Source organism: Megachile rotundata, chromosome 11 (assembly GCF_050947335.1).
Source record: "Megachile rotundata isolate GNS110a chromosome 11, iyMegRotu1, whole genome shotgun sequence".
NCBI classification, from domain to species: domain Eukaryota; kingdom Metazoa; phylum Arthropoda; class Insecta; order Hymenoptera; family Megachilidae; genus Megachile; species Megachile rotundata.
In genome coordinates this window covers 8,580,462-8,603,991 of record NC_134993.1, presented here as the reverse complement: position 1 = coordinate 8,603,991, position 23,530 = coordinate 8,580,462, and the positions used below count along the sequence as shown (strand labels likewise).

The 23,530-nt window shown below is 31.1% G+C and overlaps 1 protein-coding gene across 3 annotated transcripts in view; it reads right to left on the bottom strand.

The window, feature by feature from the left end:
* Myc (bHLH transcription factor Myc) overlaps positions 1 to 23,530 on the bottom strand; it is a 265,387-nt gene that overhangs the window by 103,332 nt on the left and 138,525 nt on the right. For 2 of the 3 annotated variants that reach the window (XM_076537573.1, XM_012283224.2), the window contains 2 exons: positions 22,151 to 22,291; positions 18,684 to 18,988 (listed from right to left, as the gene is read on the bottom strand). In XM_076537573.1, the coding sequence (XP_076393688.1) occupies positions 18,684 to 18,988; positions 22,151 to 22,291 (446 nt within the window). The remainder of the gene's footprint in view (positions 1 to 18,683; positions 18,989 to 22,150; positions 22,292 to 23,530) is intronic. The other variant, XM_012283225.2, reaches the window with a different exon arrangement.

Below are 23,530 nucleotides of genomic sequence, written 5' to 3'. Positions count from 1 at the left end.
TGTAAGAGAGAAAATAATACCACTATGCAACAAATCGATATTGATTCGATTTTCAATCGATTAATTATAATTATCTATTTATGATTATAATTAATTATAGTCGTTCTTAATTTAAAATGATTATTCATCTTTTTTAGAAAAGGGTCTTCATAGCAATATCAGTAAAACTCAGTGTCTATCAGAATGCAAAATAAATAATTCATAACAAAATTTTACTAAAATTCAAGCTTCAACTTTTTGTCAAAATTGATGCTACGAAAAATTTTATAGAAAAAAAATTTTGTGCAGTCCCTAAATTTTTTAATTTTACATACAAAGGAAATTTTGAGAAATTCAATCTAAAAATCTAGAAATTCCGTTCTCCAAAATTTACATTTGTTTCCTTTTTCAACGGACATCGCGATTAGGTTAGGTTCATAAGTCCTTTTGTATCAAATTTCATGACGCTTCGTTTCAAAATCAGCTACTTCATATTCAACACCCTAATACAGCAAAATCAAGCACTCGTCCCTGAATTTATGCTCGACCAGGGTTTAAGCAAGGGCCGTCTAGACCGGATAAACCACGAGTATATTCGTCAAGCGGAATCGCCTATTACGTCGTCCGAAATCGGCATGCGTTTAGGGAAGACTGCAGGATGAGGCAGAAACGGTGGGGCAAAACAGGGGTTGGTAGCAGTGTACAGGACAGAATGTAAGGTAGATGCGAAAAGGTTGGACGAAGCTTGGCAAAGATTCAAACAGTGATTGCAAGGGCCTGTTTCAGCGGAGCGCGTTCAGAATATTTCTCCTTACTTTTCTGTGTGTCTGGACCTTTGTTCATCTTGCCAACCTCTCTTTCTCTTTTCATCCCTTCTTATGAGCATGCGTTTAGTTCTTTTTTACGATCTCTAGCTGGAGGACTCGAGCGTATTGACAGAGACGGCGAAATATTCGGTGACGATTTATATCGCGAAAAAGTGCAAACGCTGCGGGATTTTCGCATATTAGGATTCTAGCGGATGGGAATTCTTTGTTGTTCGGGCAAAGTGATATGGAAAATCGAACATCGAAAACATGTATGATACCACAGAAACGTCCATGTGAATGTCGGCAAAAAATGTGGAAGGTTTTTTGACACGTGGACAATTTTAGGTAGAAGCTGTCTTACAATGGCCCACATATGGATCGTTTAATATATAGCTTAATTATATCAAGACTGACAATTCACAGTAATGTCAAAATACACAGTGTGTCCACAGCAATGGAACTTTTTAAATTTAAGGAAAACAAGCGCCATCTATTAAAACAGTTATTTGAAAACAGTATACCTCCCCTACAAAACACAACAATTATTGGAATCGAGCAACGAATTGTAAACTTATAGCATTTAATGCGACAGAACCTTTCGTCACCGCGTCACAAAATACACGGGCAAGCAACAAATTGCTCGCGTTGAATATTGCGAGGATCTTATCAAAACAGCCAGACGAAACTGTACATTCCTAGAATCAATTGTAACTAGTGATGAGACTCGGTGCTTCAAGTATGAACCTCAAAGCGCCAAAGTGCTATGTGGAAATCTCCAGGATCTCCAAAATCAAAAAAACTGCGATTCCAGAAGTCCCTCGAGAAGACAATGTTAATTTGCTTTTACGATTCTAAAGGAATTATACTTCGGGAATTCGTTCCACAGGGACAAAATGTAAATCGCGAATATTATCTGGGTGTTATGGAACATTTGTGGAAGAGGATCGTTCGTATGATGCCCGAATATCGAGCGCCGGGAAATTGGTTTCTGTTGCAGGATAACGCACCATGTGAACTGTCGAGGTTCGTGAATTTTTGGCGAAAAAGCAAGTCTGTTCCAACATCCCCCAAATTCTGACTTATTTCTATACGATTACTTCCTTTTTGCCAAAATTGATAAGATCATCATAGTTTCACAGCGAGATCGAGTCATAAAACTGGACTTCTCCATGGTCCGCGCTACAAAAGGAGCACAGTTTTAACCTCTTAGGCATGACGCGCCACTATAGTGGCTTTCAAGGATATGATCCTCCGTATGATGATCCACTATAGTGGCTTTCGCAGATATCTCTCTCAATTAGCTATAAAACGTTTCGTGACACTGTTAGACAACTCCAAGCAGCTGTGACAAAGATGTTTGATTCCGCAAAACGACAAAAATCTATGTTAACGTTGTGTGAGCCCAGCGGTGAATTCATGTGGATGTATTTTGAATAAAAAAAATTAATTTTGACAAAATAATTCTACTCTTTTTATTACAGGGATCCTTACTTTTTGAAAGACCCTTTACGAATATTCGAGCAGAAAATCCCACAAATATTTAAGATGTCATAAATTTATTGATGTAAACGAATTCGCATTGCAGAAGAGAGAAATAGGTCGGATTAAAGTAAGGAGCTGACTAAGTCCTCCCACGCGGTTGATATTTTAGATATCTTCTGAATTCTAGAGGAATAGATGAACATTTCACATTTTCTCTGAATTTTTTGACTCGAAAAACGTGTCACTAACTGAGAGTTTCTGATGCTACAGAAGCAGTTTCTGTTGCTAAAGCAATTTCCAAATTATGAATTTGAATTTACATTAATACATGAATCTTTCACAATGTATTCTACGATTATTTAAGAATAAACGACCATAATTTGCTATTAAAAGCTCAAATTCAAATATGTAGTATACCTTGCAACTGTAATGTAAACTCATAAATCTCAACTATTAATTTCCGTAGACCACCAAATCACTAGAGTCCTACTAATGGACGTAAAAATAAAATTTCTAATTACTATATAGTGTCTCGTACTTAACAAACAAGGTGTGGAAACAACTTTTTACTAGTGGTATTAATACCCGAGTTATGGTAGACTTAAACCAGTTTTTATAGTAATTGTAGCAGATAATATCGTCGCAGAAAATACCTATAGAAGTAAAGACCTTAATATCGTTGCGAAATATTGCAACCCTGTGATTGAGTCTTATCATTTTTCATACCGTTGACATTATCAGACGTGTGTAATTTACTTTAATAGGCAATTCTCACATCGTTCATTACGTTGCCACTTTATTACTATCAATTTATTGAAAGTGAAATGATCAATTTCGAAACGTATTAAGTATGATGGTATCTCATTTGAGCAATGTTTACTCATTTATATCTGTTTGAAATCTTCCGAACATATTTTCAGTTTTTAAAAATAAATGTCCCTTAATATTGTGAGGCTATAACATAAGTAATATAATATAATACAATATAATACAATATAATACAATATAATATAATATAAGTATAGTATAATTTAAGTAACAAAGTATTCTATCTGTTAAGTTTATTTACAGGAAAAGAACGAAAATGTAGAAGTCCTATTCTTGCATTCTTACTGTTAAAGTGTTCACTCTTACCTTGTATAAAAGTGATATAATGCAAATTGGATCAGTGTATCTCAAAAACTGTTCAAATTAAATTTTAATTAAAACAAGATTTTGTATGAATAAACTTTGTACCATATTTCCACAATCAGCACTTATCTGATAGTCCCACCAATGAAATTACAACCTGTATAAATCACGCTGTAATTTGAGAATTTCAGAATTTGGGAATTTGGAAATTTCAGAATTCAGGAATTTGAGGATCTGAGAATATGTAAAACATGGGAATTTAGGAATTTGGGATTCAGAAATTTGGTAATTTCATGATTCTGAAATTTGGGATGTAAGAATTTGGGAATTTAGGAACTTGGGAATTTGGGAAATGGGAAATTGAAAATTAAAAATTAAAAATTAAAAATTGGAAATTTGGGGATTTAGCAGTTTAGCAATTTAACAATTTAGTAATTTAGGAATTTGGAAATTTGAAAATTTGGGGATTTAGAAAATTGGAAATTTGGAAATTTAGGAAATTGGAAACTTGAAGATTTAGGAATTTGAAAGCTTGGGCATTAAGGAACTTAGCAATTTAGCAATTTAGGAACTTGGAAATTTGGGGATTTAGAAATTTAGAAAATTTGGAAAATTTGAGAAACTTGGGAAATTTGGTAATTTAGGAAATTAGAAATTTGGAAATTTGGGAAACTTGGAAAATTGAGAGATTAGAAATTTGGGAAATTTGGGAAACTGGGAGATTTGGAAAATTAGGAAATTAGAAATTTGGGAATTTAGGAATTTGGGAATTTGGAAATTTATGAAATTAGAAATTTGGAAATATGGAAATTTGGAAAATTTGGGAAATTTGAGAGACTTGAGAAATTTGGACATTTGGAAAATTGGGAGATTAGAAATTTGGGAATTTAGGAATCTGCAAATTTAGGAAATTAGAAATTTGGAAAATTGGAAACTTTGGGAAATTTGGGAAACTTGGGAAATTAGAAATTTGGGAAACTAGGAGATTTGGTAAATTGAGAAATTAGAAATTTGGGAAACTAGGAGATTTGGTAAATTGAGAAATTAGAAATTTGGGAATTTAGGAATTTGGAAATTTGGAAATTTGAGGATTTAGAAAATTGGAAACTTGTAAATTTGGGGATTTAGAAAATTGGAAATTTTTGGATTTAGGAAATTGGAAATTTGATGATTTAAGAATTTGGGAGCTTGGAAATTTAGGAATTGAAGAATTTGTTAATTTGAGAATTTGGGATTTGTAAATTTAGGAATTCAGGAATTCGTATCTTTGCAATTAAAAATAATTATTGTAATTACACTGCAATTATAGATAATTCCTATCCCGGCATTCCCACTGTCAAAATATTCACTTTCCCCACATACAAAAACGAAACACCCCAAAATCAATCACTGCATCTAAAAAAACATGCAAATTCAATTTCCACTAAAACCAATCCTTAAATCTCTTCCTCATTTCCCTAACATATTACTTAAAATCATCCCTAAATCCCACCACTAAAATTACACCTTGTATCACGCTACAATTTAGTCCCATGATATCGACAGTTCTATTCTTACCACACGATAGCAGAAATTTACCACCTACCGTTTTAGAGTACGCATTTCCTCCACAAGTCCTGATATATAAGTCTACTCCATGCTTCCGTAAAATGTATCACTAAAACGTCCCTCGAAACACGCTTTGTATCAAGGGAAACTGCAGAATAAGAAGTTTGATAAATTTGTCAGAGCACTGCACATATATTCCCAGAAGTAAAGGTCTCCCCACGATGGACCTCTCCCTACGGGCCAGCAATTGCGGGGAAAATAGAATTTACGGCGTTAAGCCGCTGTTATCAGTTCTGTAAAGTGCGAAATAATGCGCAATAAAGGTTTAGTACATTTGTCAGGCTACGTTATGGGCAGATGGGAAAGTTCGAAATAAATATGACCGTGCGACACGTACGATAGCTGGGGACTAGTTGAATTCCGGGCTACGAAAGATATGTTCCTCGAACTTTTTAATTCTTTGCCCGTTTCTACGCCATGACAGTCGGAATTTACTACGCGACGTGGGCAACTCGAATATACCATTTCGGATGTAAATTCTCGGGCAAGATCGAACAGGGAGAACGATTAACAATTCTATGCAGGGGTTTAAAAATCGAGGTGTACATTTTAACGCTGAACTTGGTTATAAAGCTGACTGACAGTTCTGATGTTGGTCAAATCATCAAACGCTAATATGTAAATCCGTTTAGTAGTTTTAAACCTTCGCACAAAGGTAATTCAGCATTAGGTTTATTGGAGTATGTATCTTTTAGGTTAAATTTCATTTTGGGACCAATTTCTTTAACTTTTAAAAAAGTAATTTAAACAAAGACAAAATACGATGACTTTAAGTGCCGAAATTTATTGGTATTTATCTTGATTTAACTAAAATCTATATTGGCAGTTTAGAGTTTATTTTTTAAGCAGTCTATTTTGCGGAAGATTTATTGTTGAAGCACTAATGGTTTGTATAATTATTTTTTTTTAACTTAAAATTGATGTAGCATTATTTCGAGAGATGTTTATGTTAGCCCGACGCCATTTTAAAATCGATCACGTGACACCTAACCTAGTAGAAATAACAAAATGGCGGATATATATCTCGTAAAGTTATTGTAATACCCTACGAACTTTAATATAGGTATAAAATAAATATTTCAGTGAGGAGAATGACAAATGATTTATTGCATAGTAAAAATACTAATGATGTGTTTGTATAATGATTCTTTTTAACGTGAACGTTAAATTGATATAGCATTATTTCGAGAGATGCTTACGTTAGCCCGACTCCATTTTGAAATCAATCACGTGATACCTAACCCAGTAGAAATAACAAAATGGCAGATATATATCTCGTAAAGTTATTGTAATACCCTTCAAACTTTAATAAAGGTATAAAATAAGTAGTTCAATAACTATATTTTTTTTTAATACGTTAAGCTTAGAAAGTAGGCACGACATTTTAACATATTACTCTAACAGTCACAATCATCGTCCAATATTCTTGAAGGAACTAATTTTCAACGAGGTTAATCATCCAATCTTCTACATTCTACATCAAGATACAGCCACACTGTTATCACGAATTTAATTAATTTCTTCAGTAACTTGCTTTCAAAAATACTTCACATTTCTTCCTGATATATCCGATAACATATTTGAACTTCAGTTAGCGATTAACATTTTTGCATTAAATAAAACAGTAAATACGATCCGATCAAGAAAGTGTTACAGAAAAAAATCAATCCGTCAAAGTGTGCACGAAATTTATTGCTCCAATGCGGACCAAATATAGAAAGCATACAGAGACATCGAAAGAGGGCAAGAGAGAAAGGCGAAGGAAAAGAAAAAGAGAAATAACGTCGAGTAAGCTGAGAAAAAATCGTGAAAGGATCATTGGGCGTGTCCCAGACAGGTCGAATCGAAAACCCGCTGCTTTTATTAAGGGGTCAATGGCGGAACACCGGTTACGATGAACACAGGATATTCCCTTTAATACTCGAACTTATTCCTTGTATTATGTGAACAACGGAACTTTCACATATTCGTAACATTTGTTTGATGCCTTCAATACATTCTACGGCATCTATTCTGAGCGATTCATTTGTTCAGTGAAAGAGATAATTCAGACGACACACTTATTTCATGTTTCCAGGGCGGAGATGAATTTTAGAGAATATTCAATTTGCGAAGTGTTGGAAATTTTATAATTTGCAAAGAGGAATTTGAGAATTTTGGGAATTTGGAATATGGGAAATTTGGAATTTGGGGAATTTGGAATTTGGGAAATTTGGAATTTGGGAAATTTGGAATTTGGGAAATTTGGAATTTGGGAAATTTGGAATTTGGGGGATTTGGAATTTGGAATTTGGAATTTGGGATTTCGAGAATTCGGAATTTGGAGAATTTGTAGAATTTAGGGAATTTGGAATTTGGGGAATTTGTAATTTGGGGAATTTGGAATTTGGGGAATTTGGAATTTGGGGAATTTGGAATTTGGGGAATTTGGAATTTGGGGAATTTGGAATTTGGGGAATTTGGAATTTGGAGAATTTGGAATCTGGGGAATTTTGAATTTTGAATTTGGGAATTTGGGGAATTTGGAATTTGGAGAATTTGGAATTTGGGGAATTTGGAATTTGGGGAATTTGGAATTTGGGGAATTTGGAATTTTGGATATTTGGAATTTGGGGAATTTGAAATTTCGTAATTTGTAAATTTGAGAATTGGGTAATTCAAGAATTTGAAAATCTGGTAGTTCGAGAATTTTCGAATTTTCGAATTCATACATTTGGAAATCCAGCAATTTGGGAAATGAGAAAAGTTAGGGAATTTAAGAATCTAAATATTGGTGCTTAGAGACTTTAAATAATTAAGTTCGAATTTTCAAATTTGTAGTATTAAATTATTCCTTACACAAAAATATCTACCTCTCAAATATATAGAACCACTTCCTAATTTTGCATAGACAATTCTAAATATGAGAGAATATTTACGATATTAAATACTTCAATTACATCCTTTTGTAAATAAGGAAAAACCAATAAATACTGTTCTTTCTCTAATTGTTTAAAATGTCAATTATGAAATTCGAAAACAAGATTAAAGGTTGAGCCTTTTTCCCTGTTGTGAGATCACTGGAGCATCGACCTGCTTCAGATTTGAGCAACGAGGCCGAGCAATACTAATTTTACTGAATCAGTAGTCGAGATAAGCTGCTAGCTTGTGTAATGATTTATAGCCGCTCCTAAACAAATTATGTAGATCGCGATATTTGATTAGCACCGTGAGTGTACACAGATAATACCCAGACAAGCTAAATACATGAATCGTGAAATCGTGCACTATTACTAACAGTACGTTTGTAAAATCTGATTTCAACCACCCTTTGAAATTAGTTCAAGGTTCCTTTTTTTTCCTACTTTTTAACTCAACATTTTCAAATGAATTTAACAGACTTCATTTAGGTAGTTTAATTAATTTAACAAGATTTTAGTTGAAATGACATTGATTAATTAGACATATAAATAATATTTATGAATATGTATAACGTTAATGGATATTGTTCGTGAATAGAATATAATTTCATTATTTTGAATTTGTATATTTTCATGGAAATAATGTAATAAACTTCTAAGTACAGATAAAAAAGAAAAATTGGAAATAACAAATAGTTTAAACAAAATCAATTTTCTCTTTTCTAAAATTATTTATCATACTTTTCACTGAAATATTTATTCCATACCTATATTAAAGTTTGAAGGGTGTTACAATAACTTTACGAGATATAAATCCGACATTTTGTTATTTCTACTAGGTTAGGTGTCACGTGATTGATTTCAAAATGGAATCGGGCTAACGTAAGCATCTCTCGAAATAATGCTATATCAATTTTACGTTCACGTTAAAAAGAATCATTATACAAACACATCATTAGTATTTTTACTATGCAATAAATCATTTGTCATTCTCCTCACTGAAATATTTATTTAATTCCTATATTAAAGTTTGTAGGGTATTACAATAACTTTACGAGATATATATCCGCCATTTTGTTATTTCTACTAGGTTAGGTGTCACGTGATCGATTTTAAAATGGCGTCGGGCTAACATAAGCATCTCTCGAAATAATGCTACATCAATTTTAAGTTAAAAAAAAATAATTATACAAACCATTAGTGCTTGAACAATAAATCTTCCGTAAAATAGACTGCTTAAAAAATAAACTGTAAACTGACAATATAGATCTTAGTTAAATCAAGATAAATACCAATAAATTTCGGCACTTAAAGTCATCGTATTTTGTCTATGTTTAAATTACTTTTTTAAAAGTTAAAGAAATTGGTCCCAAAATGAAATTTAACCTAAAAGATACATTATCCAATAAACCTAATGCTGAATTACCTTTGTGCGAAGGTTTAAAACTACTAAACGGATTTACATATTAGCGTCTGATGATTTGACCAGCATCAGAACTGTCAGTCACCTTTAAAACCTTAAAAAGTATAATTATCAGCTTTAGTTAAAAAGAATAATTATACAAACACACAATTAGTGTTTTCACAATACATCTTTCATAAAATAAACTGCATAAAAAATAAACTACAAACTAACAATATATATTTGAATTAATTTCAAATAAACGTATTTGGCTATATCAAAGCGTCGTCTAAATATAAGTGGAGCTCGAATTATCTTAACTGCTTCCCTAATAGTTTGACCACTGGGACCACCTTACAGCCCTGAAGATTGATATCTAAAAGCCATCTTCCCAAGGCTTTTCGATGGGAAACCGTAACAATTAGCCCTTTATGTCAGGTTCGTGAACTGTATCGTAGAAAATGCGGATGTTCAGAGGCAATTCCGGATCAAATAGACCATCTGCTAACAGAACTCTGATTTATGGTTCCTCCTTTGAAGGAATTCATTCTGTTCGCTTTTGAAAGCTTCAATTGAAAGCTTCAAGGTCGGAAACTTTTAGCCACGAAAGATTTGCCTGGTAACAAAGATATGGGAATACGAAAATTGGAGGCAGCTGCATAAGACATCTTCTGTCAATTGCAAGGTTCTAGCCTTTCATTGCACTTTGCAAATATATCACAATTTTGATATATTGAACATCACTGAAGAAATTATTGAAATCATTTTGCTTTTCAATTAAAAATATTTTATTTTGAAATTAGTTGTATACTTGATCTTTTTAAAAACCAAACTGACAAAGTATCTAAATTCAAAGCTCCATATCCCCAAAATCGCTGAAACCAACATTCTAAAGTCTTCATAACACAAAATTCCAAATTTCAAATATATCACGTTTCCAAAATTCAACATTCGTAAAATTCCAAATTCCCAAATTCCCAAAATTCCGAAGTCCCCAAATTCCAAATTCCTCATATCCCAAATTTTCTAGATTCCAAATTCCCCAAACCCCAAAATCCCCAAATCCCCCAAATCCCAAATTCCCCAAATTCCCCAAATCCCAAATTCCCCAAATCCCAAATTCTCCAAGTCCCCAATTCCCCAAATCCCAAATTTCAAATTCCCAAAATTCCTCAAATTCCCAAACTTCCCAATTTTCCAAATTTCCCAGTTTCCCAAATTTCCCAAATTTCTGATCTCCCAATTTTGCAAATTTTCCAAGTTTCCAAATTTCCAAATTTCTATTCTCCCAATTTTTCAAATTTCTCATGTTTCCCAAATTTCTAATTTCCTAAATTTCCTCAGTTTCCTAAATTTCCAAATTTTCCAAATCTCCTAGTTTCCCAAATTTCCCAAATTTCTAATCTCCCAATTTTGCTAATTTCCCAAGTTTCCCAAATTTCCCAAAGTTTCCAAATTTCTCAGTTTCCAAATTTCAAAATTTCTAATCTCCCAATTTTCTAAATTTCTCAAGTTTTCCAAATTTCTAATTTCCTAAATTTCCAAATTTCCAAATTCCTAATTTTTAATTTCCCAATTTTCCAAATCTCACGGTTTCCCAAATTTCCCAAATTTCTCAAGTTTCCCAAATTTCTAATTTCCTCAGTTTCCTAAATTTCCAAATTTTCCAAATCTCCTAGTTTCCCAAATTTCCCAAATTTCTAATTTCCTAAGTTTTCTAAATTTCCAAGTTTCCGAATTCCTAAATTCCCTAATTCCTAAATTTCTAATTCCCCAATTTTCCAAATCTCTCGGTTACCTAAATTTCCGAATTCCTAAATTTCTAATTTCCCAATTTTCCAAATCTCCCAGTTTCCTAAATTTCCCAAATTTTTAATCTCGCAATTTTCGAAATTCCCAAATTTCTAATTTCCTAAATTGCCAAATTTCCCAAGTTTCCCAAATTTTCCAAATTTCTATTGGAAATTTTTAGTATTATGCAATGTAGTTTTAAATAAATCTTGTTAAAAGAAGTTTGTTTACTGTCATTCTTTTGTTATACTACATTGTAAATGCCTGATAATGAAATTATTCATAATTATAATATGTTACTATTTTATTACTATTCAAACCACCTGGCAAGGAGACGATTCCCCCCAAAAAAAGAGTAGACGCTGTGTTTAATATAATCAGAGAATACGTGTAGTTTATAACTCCGTAAACAATCAATTTGAAATCATCGTAAAGCGGTTTATTTCTAGCTATCAAAAGTCTATATCCGCGATGAACACGCACGCATTTCGTGTAAAATTAATGAAACGTCTCACTTCCGGAAGGGCCCGTCAGGCGCCAGGAAGTCGTGACACAGCTCTGTCGTTCCACGTGACTCACGAACGATGCTATATACATCTACGTGCACGTCAACTTTACTAAACAGAATCGAATTAAGTGTTAGACAATCGTCAGACTCACTAGGTTCACACGAGTTAACATTCTTGTGACCGAATGATTTTTTAATAAAGAACTGAAACACAGTTCGAATAGGGAGAATCACTTGTATTCATTTATTATTATGGGAGGACGTTTTTATACAGACGTGGTGGCTTATAAAAAAATAATAATAAATTAATGGAAGTAATAATTGAAAATCACAAAATTGTTAAATTCAGCCATTCAATCTAATATTCTGAAATTCCAGAAATAAAAAATTCCATAATACTAAAACCCAGAAACCTAATATTTCTAAACCCAACATCCTATAACACCACAACCAAAAATTCAACAATCACAAAATTTTTAAACTTAAAATCTCGTAATTGCAAGATCATTGAGCTCAACATCCTTATATTAAAAATTCCCAAAATTCCCAAAATTCAAAACTTTCAAATTCCCCAAATTCCAAATTCCCAAAATTCCAAATTCCAAATTCCCAAAATGCCAAATTCCCAAAATTCCAAATTCCCCAAATTCCAAATTCCCCAAATTCCAAATTCCCCAAATTCCAAATTCCCAAAATTCCAAATTCCCAAAATTCCAAATTCGAAATTCCCAGAATTCTCCAAATTCCCCAAATTCTCCAAATTCCAAATTCCCAAATCTCAAATCCCAAAAACTCAAGTTTCCAAATCTCCAAATTCAAACCTAAAAAGTTTCCCAAACTCCAAAACTAAAAATGTCCTCAACTCAAAAAATATAAGTCTCCCTAAAATAATTTCATTTCCCCAAATCACAGCTAAAATCATTTCGACAATCGCCCTAATCACCAACGTCCCAATTCGAGTGAAAACTATCGCCTAATGTTATGCAATATATCTAAAGCTCTATCTAACGACCATTTAAATCGATGTAGCCAGAAGACAATACTATCTTTCCTATTGCATGTTTGTTAATTTCGTCGCGTACACGTTATCAATGACAATAAGTCGTCGTGTATTCTATGTGACACACTTTTAAGCCGTGACACCGGGAAATATATTAAACAGCCACATATTGCTCCACCTTGGTCGTAAATAAATATCGCGTCCGGTATAAAGCTGCGGAAACAATTGAAAAAACGTGTCTGACTCTCCTTTTTTTGACGAGTTTATCAAACATACGTAACTTATGATATAGAAAAGTGTTTAGAACTTCTTCTTTTACAATAGATACAAATGTAGATTGTATTGGCTGTTTTGATGGATTTGTTTATGTTATTACTGAATATTATTAATTATGTTTATTACTAAATATTAATTATATTTTTAAATAAGTATATATTCTAACTTCAAGCTAATATTTTTATTAAGTCTTTAAATTGATATCTTGGATTTTGGAATTACGAGATTTTGATTTTTGATATTTTGGAAATTTGGAATTTTAGAGTTTTGGCAGCTTGGAATTTTGGAATTTTGGGTTTTTGAAATTTTGGTAATTTGGAATTTGGAGATTTAGAAATTCGGAATTTGGGGAAATGGGAATTTCAGGAACTTGGAATTTTGGGAACTTGGAATTTGGGGAATTTGGAATTTGGGGAATTTGGAATTTGGGGAATTTGGAATTTGGGGAATTTGGAATTTGGGGAATTTGGAATTTGGGGAATTTGGAATTTGGAGATTTAGAAATTCGGAATTTGGGGAAATGGGAATTTCAGGAACTTGGAATTTTGGGAACTTGGAATTTGGGGAATTTGGAATTTGGGGAATTTAGAATTTGGGGAGTTTGGAATTTGGAGAATTTGGAAATTGGGGAATTTGGAATTTGGGGAAATTGATATTTGGGGAATTTGGAATTTGGGGAATTTGGAATTTGGGGAATTTGGAATTTGGGGAATTCGGAATTTTAGGAATTTGAAATTTGGTGACTTGGAATTTTGGAAATTTGGAATTTTAGGAACTTGGAGTTTTGGGAAATTGGAATTTTGGGAACTTTGAATTTTGGGAACTTGAAGTTTTGGAAATTTGGAATTTGGGGAATTTGGGAATTTCAATTCCAAAAAATATATAAAGATTTGTGTAATCTTCATGCAAAAATTAACCATCAAGCTAGCAAATTACTACGTAAATGAAATGAATTTATTTGGGTAAATTTACATTCATTTACTTCAGTTTGTATTTTCATGTGCGTATAAACTGAGAATTATACAAAGTCTCCTTCGCTTTTCCTCTTTCTTTCCTGACTTTACAGTTCGCATGTCGCGGTTATTATTTAACGTGCAAACGGTAACAAAAAACCGCAACCCACGCTAACCAAATTCGAAAGTTCATTTTATGAAGGATACCTTTTTGCATAAGAAGAAAATTTCGCCTCAACCACAAAGCGTCGGCAACTCGCTTTCCCGGCTTGTAACCACAGTTAATTAAAACAATTTACGGTACGGTAAAGCATGGTAAAGCGTGTGAAACGAGATGATTATAAAAAATTTGAATTTCTTGTTGTAGCTTTTATGGAAGAACACAACAATTTTTTAATATTATTCGTTGAAAAATTGCAACGTATATTTGGGATGCAATGTTAATTTTTATTTGGGGAGGTTTAATATAAACTTGTCAATTTTCAAATTTTCTAACTTTTAAATAGAAATTCGAACTTCGAGATTACCAAATTTACCACTTTGTCAAATTTTTAAATTCTAATATGTACATGTTTTCAAATTCACCAATCTTCACATTTTTAAATTTCCAAATTATCAAATTTAACAATTTTTAAACGCTGAAATTCAAAATCATAACCCTAAATATCAGAATGCCAAAACCCAAAATCACAAAGACACTAAATTCAAAACTCCATAACCTCAAAATCGCTAAAACCAACATTATAAAATCTTCGAAACACAAAATTCCTAATTCCAAATATTTCGCATTTCCGAAATTCAACATTCCAAATACCCAAAATTCCAAGTACCCCAAATTCCTCAAATTCCCCAAATTCCTAATTCCCAAATTTCTCAATTTTCCACATCTCCCAGTTTCCCAAATTTCACATTTTCCCCAAAGTTTCCAAATTTCCAATTTCCAAAATTTCCAAATTCCTAAATTTTCAAATTCTTAAATTTCTAAATTCCTAAATTCCCAAATTTCTAATCCCCCAATTTTCCAAATTTCCAAATTCTCAAATTCCCAAATTTTCCAAACCTCCCAGTTTCCCAAATTTCTAATCTCCCAATTTCCCAAATTTCCCAATTTTCCAAATTTGCAAATTTCCAAATTCCGTAATTTCTAATTTCCTAAATTGCAAAATTTCCCAAGTTTCCCAAAAATCCCTAATTTCCAAATTTCTAATTTCCTAATTTAACAAATTTTCAAATTCCTGAATTCCCAAATTTCTAATTGCCCAATTTTCCAAATTACCCAAGTTTCCCAAATTTCTGAAATTTCCTAAATATCCCAAATTTCCCAAATTTATAATTTCCTAAATTGCCAAATTTCACAAACTACTCAAGATTCCCAAACTTCCCAAATTTCCTAATTTCCTAAAGTGAGGTTTACTCCCCCTAGCGATTGTTTATGTTTTGCACACACTTCCGTTTTGTCGTTTCTCGCTCTCATGCACGCTGCGTAACCGTTGTACACGAAAATGTATTATTGCTTTTATTTTATATTTTATAGTGTATTATTTTTGTCTCTTAATAGTGTATATTAATAAATTTCAATTGCATGATAAAGCTTTTATTTCCAAAATCCTTAACTCATTAATTTTCTCACTCCATCCCTGAAATTTCCAAATCCACAAATTCCCAAATTTGAAACCAATAAATTCCATAACCCCATAAAATCGGGTGTTCCATACCGTGCTCAGTTACCATAATAATTAACCCGTACAAATTGGATCGCACAGCGAATTGCATAAACACGTAAACGAAACTTTAGCAGACAGAGCACAAAAAGCGAGAGTAACTTCACCTGCTCTTCAGCTCTCCTCTGTGATATCGCGAAAAGGCTAAAACGTATTTACGACTGCCAGCTGTCAGCTACCACAATTTCTTTCTCAGGTTATAAATTTGAAAAAGCGTGATGGGGAAGATCGTATCTAAAATATTCTCGTTTCCGTATCCTACGTTTCGAAAAGCGTGTCCCTTTAATGAATTAAATTGTTTAAGTCAGTGAAGAATGATGAGACCGCCATTACACGCTCGCACTTCCTGACCTATATATGTAGAATATGTTCCATTTATCATTAGCACCTTGAATATCTTTATCGCAGTTGGTATAGCAAAACATTGCACGTGAAATTATAAATTGCTGTTGCTCAGGAAATGTCTACAGGGTGTTTCAAACTTTATATACTCTATACGCAGAAATAAAATGTTATAACGCTTATAAATCGGTATTTTTACATATATTGGAGTATTTTTATAAATATGATTTTATGCATTCTGGACAATTTTTATAAATAAATTTTTTTAATATTTTAAATTATTTTTATAAATAATATATTTAACTATATATTTGAATGCTTATTAAAAATTGAGAAATTATTAAATGTAGACAAATAGAAACGAAATCGTATTTTGATAACTCTGAAATTTAAAAATACAGAAATACAAAATTAAAAATTTTCAAACTTCACAATTTAGATATTGCAAAGTTGTTAAATTTAGAAATTAAAAAATATAAAATGATCAAATGTAAACAAACAGAATTATAAAATCAAAATGGAAAATCTTATATTTTGATAAATCTGAAAATTAAAAATACAGAAATTTACAATTAACAATTGTTAAATTTCATAATTTAGAAATGTGAAAGTTGTCAAGTTCAGAAATTTAAAAATAAAAATTGATCAAATGTGGTCAAATAGAATTGTAAAATCAAAACGAAGAATCTTGTATTTTGACAAATCTGAAAATTAAAAATACAGAAATTTACAATTAACAATTGTCAAATTTCATAATTTAGAAATGTGAAAGTTGTCAAGTTTAGAAATTTAAAAATAAAAATTGATCAAATGTGGTCAAATAGAATTGTAAAATCAAAACGAAGAATCTTGTATTTTAATAAATCTGAAAATTAAAAATACAGAAATTTACAATTAACAATTGTCAAATTTCATAATTTAGAAATGTGAAAGTTGTCAAAGTTCAGAAATTTAAAAATAAAAATTGATCAAATGTGGTCAAATAGAATTGTAAAATCAAAACGAAGAATCTTGTATTTTAATAAATCTGAAAATTAAAAATACAGAAATTTACAATTAACAATTGTCAAATTTCATATTTTAGAAATGTGAAAGTTGTCAAAGTTCAGAAATTTAAAAATAAAAACTGATCAAATGTGGTCAAATAGAATTGTAAAATCAAAACGAAGAATCTTGTATTTTGACAAATCTGAAAATTAAAAATACAGAAATTTACAATTAACAATTGTCAAATTTCATAACTAGAAATGTGAAAGTTGTCAAAGTTCAGAAATTTAAAAATAAAAATTGATCAAATGTGGTCAAATAGAATTGTAAAATCAAACCGAAGAATCTTGTATTTTGATAAATCTGAAAATTAAAAATACAGAAATTTACAATTAACAATTGTCAAATTTCATAATTTAGAAATGTGAAAGTTGTCAAGTTCAGAAATTAAAAAATGATCAAATATGTGGTCAAATAAAATTATAAAATTAGAACGAAGAACCTCATATTTGAAAAATATACAAATATTCAATTTTAAATTTTGAAATTCAATAATGTAGAAATGTGAAACTTATCAAATTGAAAAGTTCCAAATAATCAAATGCAGACAAAGTATAAAATCAAAACGAAGAAATCTGAAGTTACAGTGATCGTTGAACCTCTGTCTTCGATTTTTATCTGTAATGAGATCGCTCCGATCGCACGAAGTGATCGACAATGGCCAATTAGGGCAGGCAGGTACATTTTCGGACAACTGCCGCGCTTTCACAATATGGCACCGACGGCAGCTGCCGGTGTCAAACCTTTTCTGTGAGTGCGCTCCATGAAAATGTTTCGTTTTTATACTTGAAAAGACCTTGCTATAGAATTTTTGAGTTAGGTCAAGAAAGCTCCAGGTGCAGTCTCCCTTTCTTTGTGTCAACTTTCTATTTGATTAGGAAACTTTCTTGCAGATCCCCTTGAAGTGCAAATATTTATTCCACTGCAGATTTGTAAAATTTTGTATGAATGCCAGTATATTCATTCATAAAAGAAGTTATGCAAAGTGATTTTTATGAGGTAACATTTTTAAAAAAAAAGTGGTGGGTTTTTTGTAGGAAATGGGAGATTTCGAATTTTCAATAATCTGACATTTCAGATGTTGATTTATCAAACAGTAAGCTATAGATATTACACGTGGACAAGACAAAGTTACAAAATCTCCCTCTTGAAGAGATTACATCGTCGGTGTAAGACAATTTATGATACCTTATCGTACAGAGTACCTGATAACGGTACATCAGATTTCTTAAATTTTTCATTTACTTGTATACGACAGCTGAGGTAACTATTACAAAAAAACAACACTCAAAAAAATTTTAATAAACTGTCATGATTTAGAAATAAACATACAAACTTCTACATGAACGTTGTCTATTAAATATTTTTAATATTTACTAAAATAATTATCATACAGACAAATCAAATATAGCCACTAATAACCTAATAAGGTGCATGTGATCTTAAGCATTCAATAAAAAGAAATGATTATTCACATTTATTGAGCTTTGAATTTCTGCAAACTAACAGAATCTGCTGATTTGGCAAAAATGATATAGCAACGCAGCATTTTGTTTATTTAATATATAAATAGTTCGTTAATGTTGATTTAGTAAAAGAAACTTATGGAGAAACCTAAACTAATCAGTCATCTCACCGATTTGAAAAGTTTAAATGTTAAAAATACAAGAAACATAACAAAACAACGCATAAAACAAATTGAAACGTGTATTTCAATAAACGTGCGGTACTTACCGAATCAACTTTCTTCTGTTATTAGGATGAACCCTGTTCGCCATTTCAGGATCGACCTTCTTCAGTTTCTCATGAAGTTCTTCGTTGCTCTCCGTAGTAAATCGATCTAACTCGGTTTTCTTCTTTTTCGCGGGTGAGACTCCGGTTTCTTCTTCGGCTGGACCATCTAATCTCTCGTTTCTTATATCGGACGTTTCAGTTTGATCTGAATCACCGATCAATACTTTCCACAGAATAGATTCTATGTAATAGTTGGTGCCGCCGACGATGATCGGTAGTTTTTCCTTGGCGAGAAGGTCATCTATCTAAATCGGCCAAAGAAGAAGGAGCATTCGAGGGAGACCGAAGCTTGATAAATAGACGTTCGATAAGCAGCCGCTCGATAAACAGACGTTCAATAAAGTGCTCTATTAATAAAAGCTGTTCAATAAAATATACAATTCACGATTAAAGAAAAAAGATTCTTTTGCATGCTAAAAATGCAGTGTTCATTAATGATGAAATGAATGAAGTGTTCACTTGATGAATAGCTGTTGAATAAAATAGTAGCTTAATGAATAACCGTTCAATAAAGTATCTGCTTCATTAATAATTGTTTGATAAAGCACCTGGATATTGAAAAGTCGTGAAATAGAATACCCGGTTAATGATTAGCGGTTCAGTAAGTACTTACCTCATGAATAATCGTTACATAAATGACCGCTCGATAAATAACCGTTCAATAAGTAACCGCTATATGAATAATCGATGGGAACGCACTTTTCTCACTCTAATTAGTAATAACACAATGTGGATTAACAAACAGAATACATGTGGTAGTAACATTTATGTTAATTCAATATTGTTTAACTTTTATATTATTTTATAATGCTAACTTCGAATATATAGATTATTTAATTAAAATATTCGGTAGACTTTCATAATTTTTAAAACAGATAACTTGAGCATATATGATGTTGTTTAATTAAAAAGTTTTGTGGACATTTATATTTTGTTGTAACTAAAAACATGAGTATATATGATGTTGTTTAAATAAAATATTTGTTAGTATGTAAGTATTCTGTATTATAATCAGTTATATTAAGTATTAATACTTAATTGATGTTACATGTAAAGTAGTCATGTGATACAGATAAAATTGAAGTAATATATAAAAATGATATACAAGTCTGGTTATTTATCGAGCGAGCACTGTACTTTAAGCTACTTATCGATAAGTATCGACATTATCAGAATTTGATGGGTAATTCCGTATTATTAATAGTAACATGAATACGTTATCGTTAAAGAGAATAAAAATAGAGAATTGAAATTGTCACCGATTTGTAAATTTGTAATGTGTTGTAATTTTTAAAAATTTGAAACAGAAAAATATTTTTTTTACTTCTAATTTTTAAATACTTAAATAGGAAATCCCAAAATTTAAAAATTCTGAGAACTTTCAAATTTTTAAATACTCAAATTCTCAAATTCAACAATTTTAAATCTTCTGAATTTGACATTGTTAAAATCCTTTACAAATTCTCAAAAATTCTAAATTTTCAAATTTTTAATTTCTAAATTTCTAAACAATCAAATTCTAAATTTTCAAAATTTAAGTTTCTACTTTTTTAAACATTAAAATTCTAAATTTTTAATACTTAAATTTCTAAATTTCAAAAAACTGAAATTCTAAATTTTCAAATATTAAATTTCTAAATTTTTAAACATTCAAATTCTAAATTTTCAAAATTTAAATTTCTAAATTTCAAAAAACTGAAATTCTGAGCTTTCAAATTTCAAATTTCTAAACACTTAAATTCTAAATTTGAAAAACATAAATTTCTAAATTTCAAAAAACTCAGTCTAAAATTCCAAATCTACAATTTACAAATTTCTAAGTTTCAAATTCAAAAATTTCACTAAATCCTTGATTTTCTAAATACAGAAATTTACAAACACACTACATGTGTATAATATTTATACTCTTGACATAATACAAAAGTATAATAATAAATTTAACATGACACCCCATTTCAGTCAAATCCAGCGACTCCTTTCTATTCGAATTAACGATGTCGTATCGAATTATCACTAAATACCAATAAACTATCAATCAAGCATCGATAATCACCACGCAATACCAAAGAGTAGATATAACAAGAGTCGACACTGTCAATGAAACTACTTTTTGTAGTTTAAGAGAAATAAAATAATACTGTTGTTTACTTGTAACTTATTTATAATAAATACTTTGTTATTTACTTATAATTTGCAAAAAATATTTTAATAATAAAGTAAACAAATAAATATTTTGTCACTTAAAAAATAACTCGTAGGCCAATTAGTCGTTGACTTCAGTCGACGACTTAAACGATTAGGTTTAAATGATAGGTAGCGAGCGATGGAGGTGATGATAATAATTATTAAATAATAATACTGGATTTGAAGGAATATTATAAAAATGTGTGAAGTGGTGTAAGTATTATTATGTAGTTGTTTGTTAATATTGTTATTTTTGTTACGGTGAAGCAGAAGAATCTACTAAAACAAAAGGTAAGCAAAAGTCCAGAAAGGGATCTCACCACGTTCACCGCAGTCAGACAACTTCTTGCCTTTATTATTATATAGAAATTTGTTACTTCTCTATAACACATTCATTTGTATTTTCTTCTAATAAATAGTTAATTTCTTTATAAGCTATTCGTAACTCTTTGTACAGAGTTTACTTTGTAAACTATTTGTATATTCTTCAAATATATTTAGTAGAGTTATCATTTTAGTATGCCTTTCTTTTTCAACTTTTCAATGCTGTAAAATTCATGTAAACACTTCAAAAGTCAATGTTAGCAATGTGCAAAACATTGACAATAAACAAATTTCTAATTACTAGAGGGTGAAATTCATTCGATTTGAATTTCCCGCTCTATACAACCAATATGGCTTCCCCGAACATCAGTGTCCCTTATTGTACCTACTCTTTGGCAATACACAGAGTCCAAACGACACAAGAGATCGTGACTAGTCATCGTTATCACGGTCTTCATTCAGTATCGTATCAATTCAGCTTCGTCCAAAGAAATTGTATCTACGAAGCCTTTCTAGCAACGAGCAAACCGATATCAAACGATTATCAGCTAATTCCATCGTACCCGAAGCGTGTCAAAGCGTGTAAGTCTAATTTAATAACGTCGCAAATACTATCGCCGGCATAATCCTGACGTATCTATTTTACCGACAATTTTATGCTCTAATTGTTAATTATTACACTACCATATTGGCATGCGATATCACATTTTTCTTCTCTAGTTTTCAGAATAGCGCATTTGGAAAGTTGTCGCTCGATAGCTGTCCTTTCCGCGAACATTGCATCGACATTTAGAGAGAACTTTTCTGAATTCCCGACATCATTAGCTACGGTTTAAATATAGCCTGTGAGCTACGTGCGAAAGAATGCAAATGCAACGGGATAAAAGAGTAGAAATTACTATGGGCATGGCCATATTCCTGAATCGATGCACGGTGAAATCAGGAAGCAACGGGTCCAAGATGTCCAGCATATGATGCGGCGCCATGTTTTGTTCTTCTTTTGTTACTTTTGCGGTGATTATGTCGAGGCCTTTGTATACCTGCACAATAGAACAAATTAGATAAAATATTGTTTCCACAAATATCAATATAAATGTATTTTAAATACATTTAATCTTTTGCACTCTTATTGCTAAGTGTCGACATCACATTTCTCTTGGATCTTGTAAATAATTCAGGTAAATAGATTGGTTGAATATATGTATTTTCATTTATTTAGTATTTATAATAAATTAAAAATGTATTATACTCCACATTGTCACAATACATTTTATTGAGAGCCCCTTTCTTGACTTATTTTGTAAATGAAGAAATTGGTAGGTAATAGAAATTAAGGAGTGCGAAGTGATTCAAGAATTCGTCCTTATACTAATTTAAAATTAAGATAAACTTATTTCACTTTTGCATTAAATATTATATATTTATTTTATCAGAAAATTAGTCTTCGCAAAAATACATTTGAATTTTCCCGCCACTCGAAATCCCTACCGTCTTCTTTTAATGAGATCTCCACATCAATGTAGTTCTTAGATTAGTGTAGTAGTTAAGTAGTTTAATAGTTCAGGAGTTTAGTGGTCTCTAGGTTAATAGAGCACTTTCATTACTCTGTGTAAGATCACTACTTATAACCGTCTGGTAAATGTCCGCTACTTATACACCCGTGCATCGTGTCTTCGTGGACCATGAATCTTTGCATCGAATATACAGTTAACGAATTTTTTACTGTTAATAACATGATCTTGAATTATCCTTGAAACACTGAATATTGCGATATCACAAATTTCTAATGTTTTTGTTCAAAATTAATACTGTTTAATATTGAATACTGTTGAATACATATATTTAGCCAAATTGTAATAAAAATATTAATGACACTTTATGTAGTTTTCACCATGCATTTCAAATTAAAGTATCATTAAAAAAGAAGAAATTAATTAACAATTTTGTAAAATTCTATTTAAAACTTTCACTTCTATTATAAATAAGTAGAATCACGTTTACAAAAGAGTGTATCAAGAAAAAACAAATATTTCCGATAATTTCAATAATAGTAATGCATTAATTTATCCAACATATTTGCAATAAAAAATACTTGATAGCTCAAAAATATCTTGAGCGTGCAATAAGATTATTTTCAATCCAAAATATATTTATATATATCTTTTAAAAGGCTTCCATGGTCAACATTCTTAAGAAAATTATTCTTCATCATGATACTTTAATTATATGGAATAAAACGTACTTCAAATAAATGTCTGTTCGATAACAGCTGTCCGAGT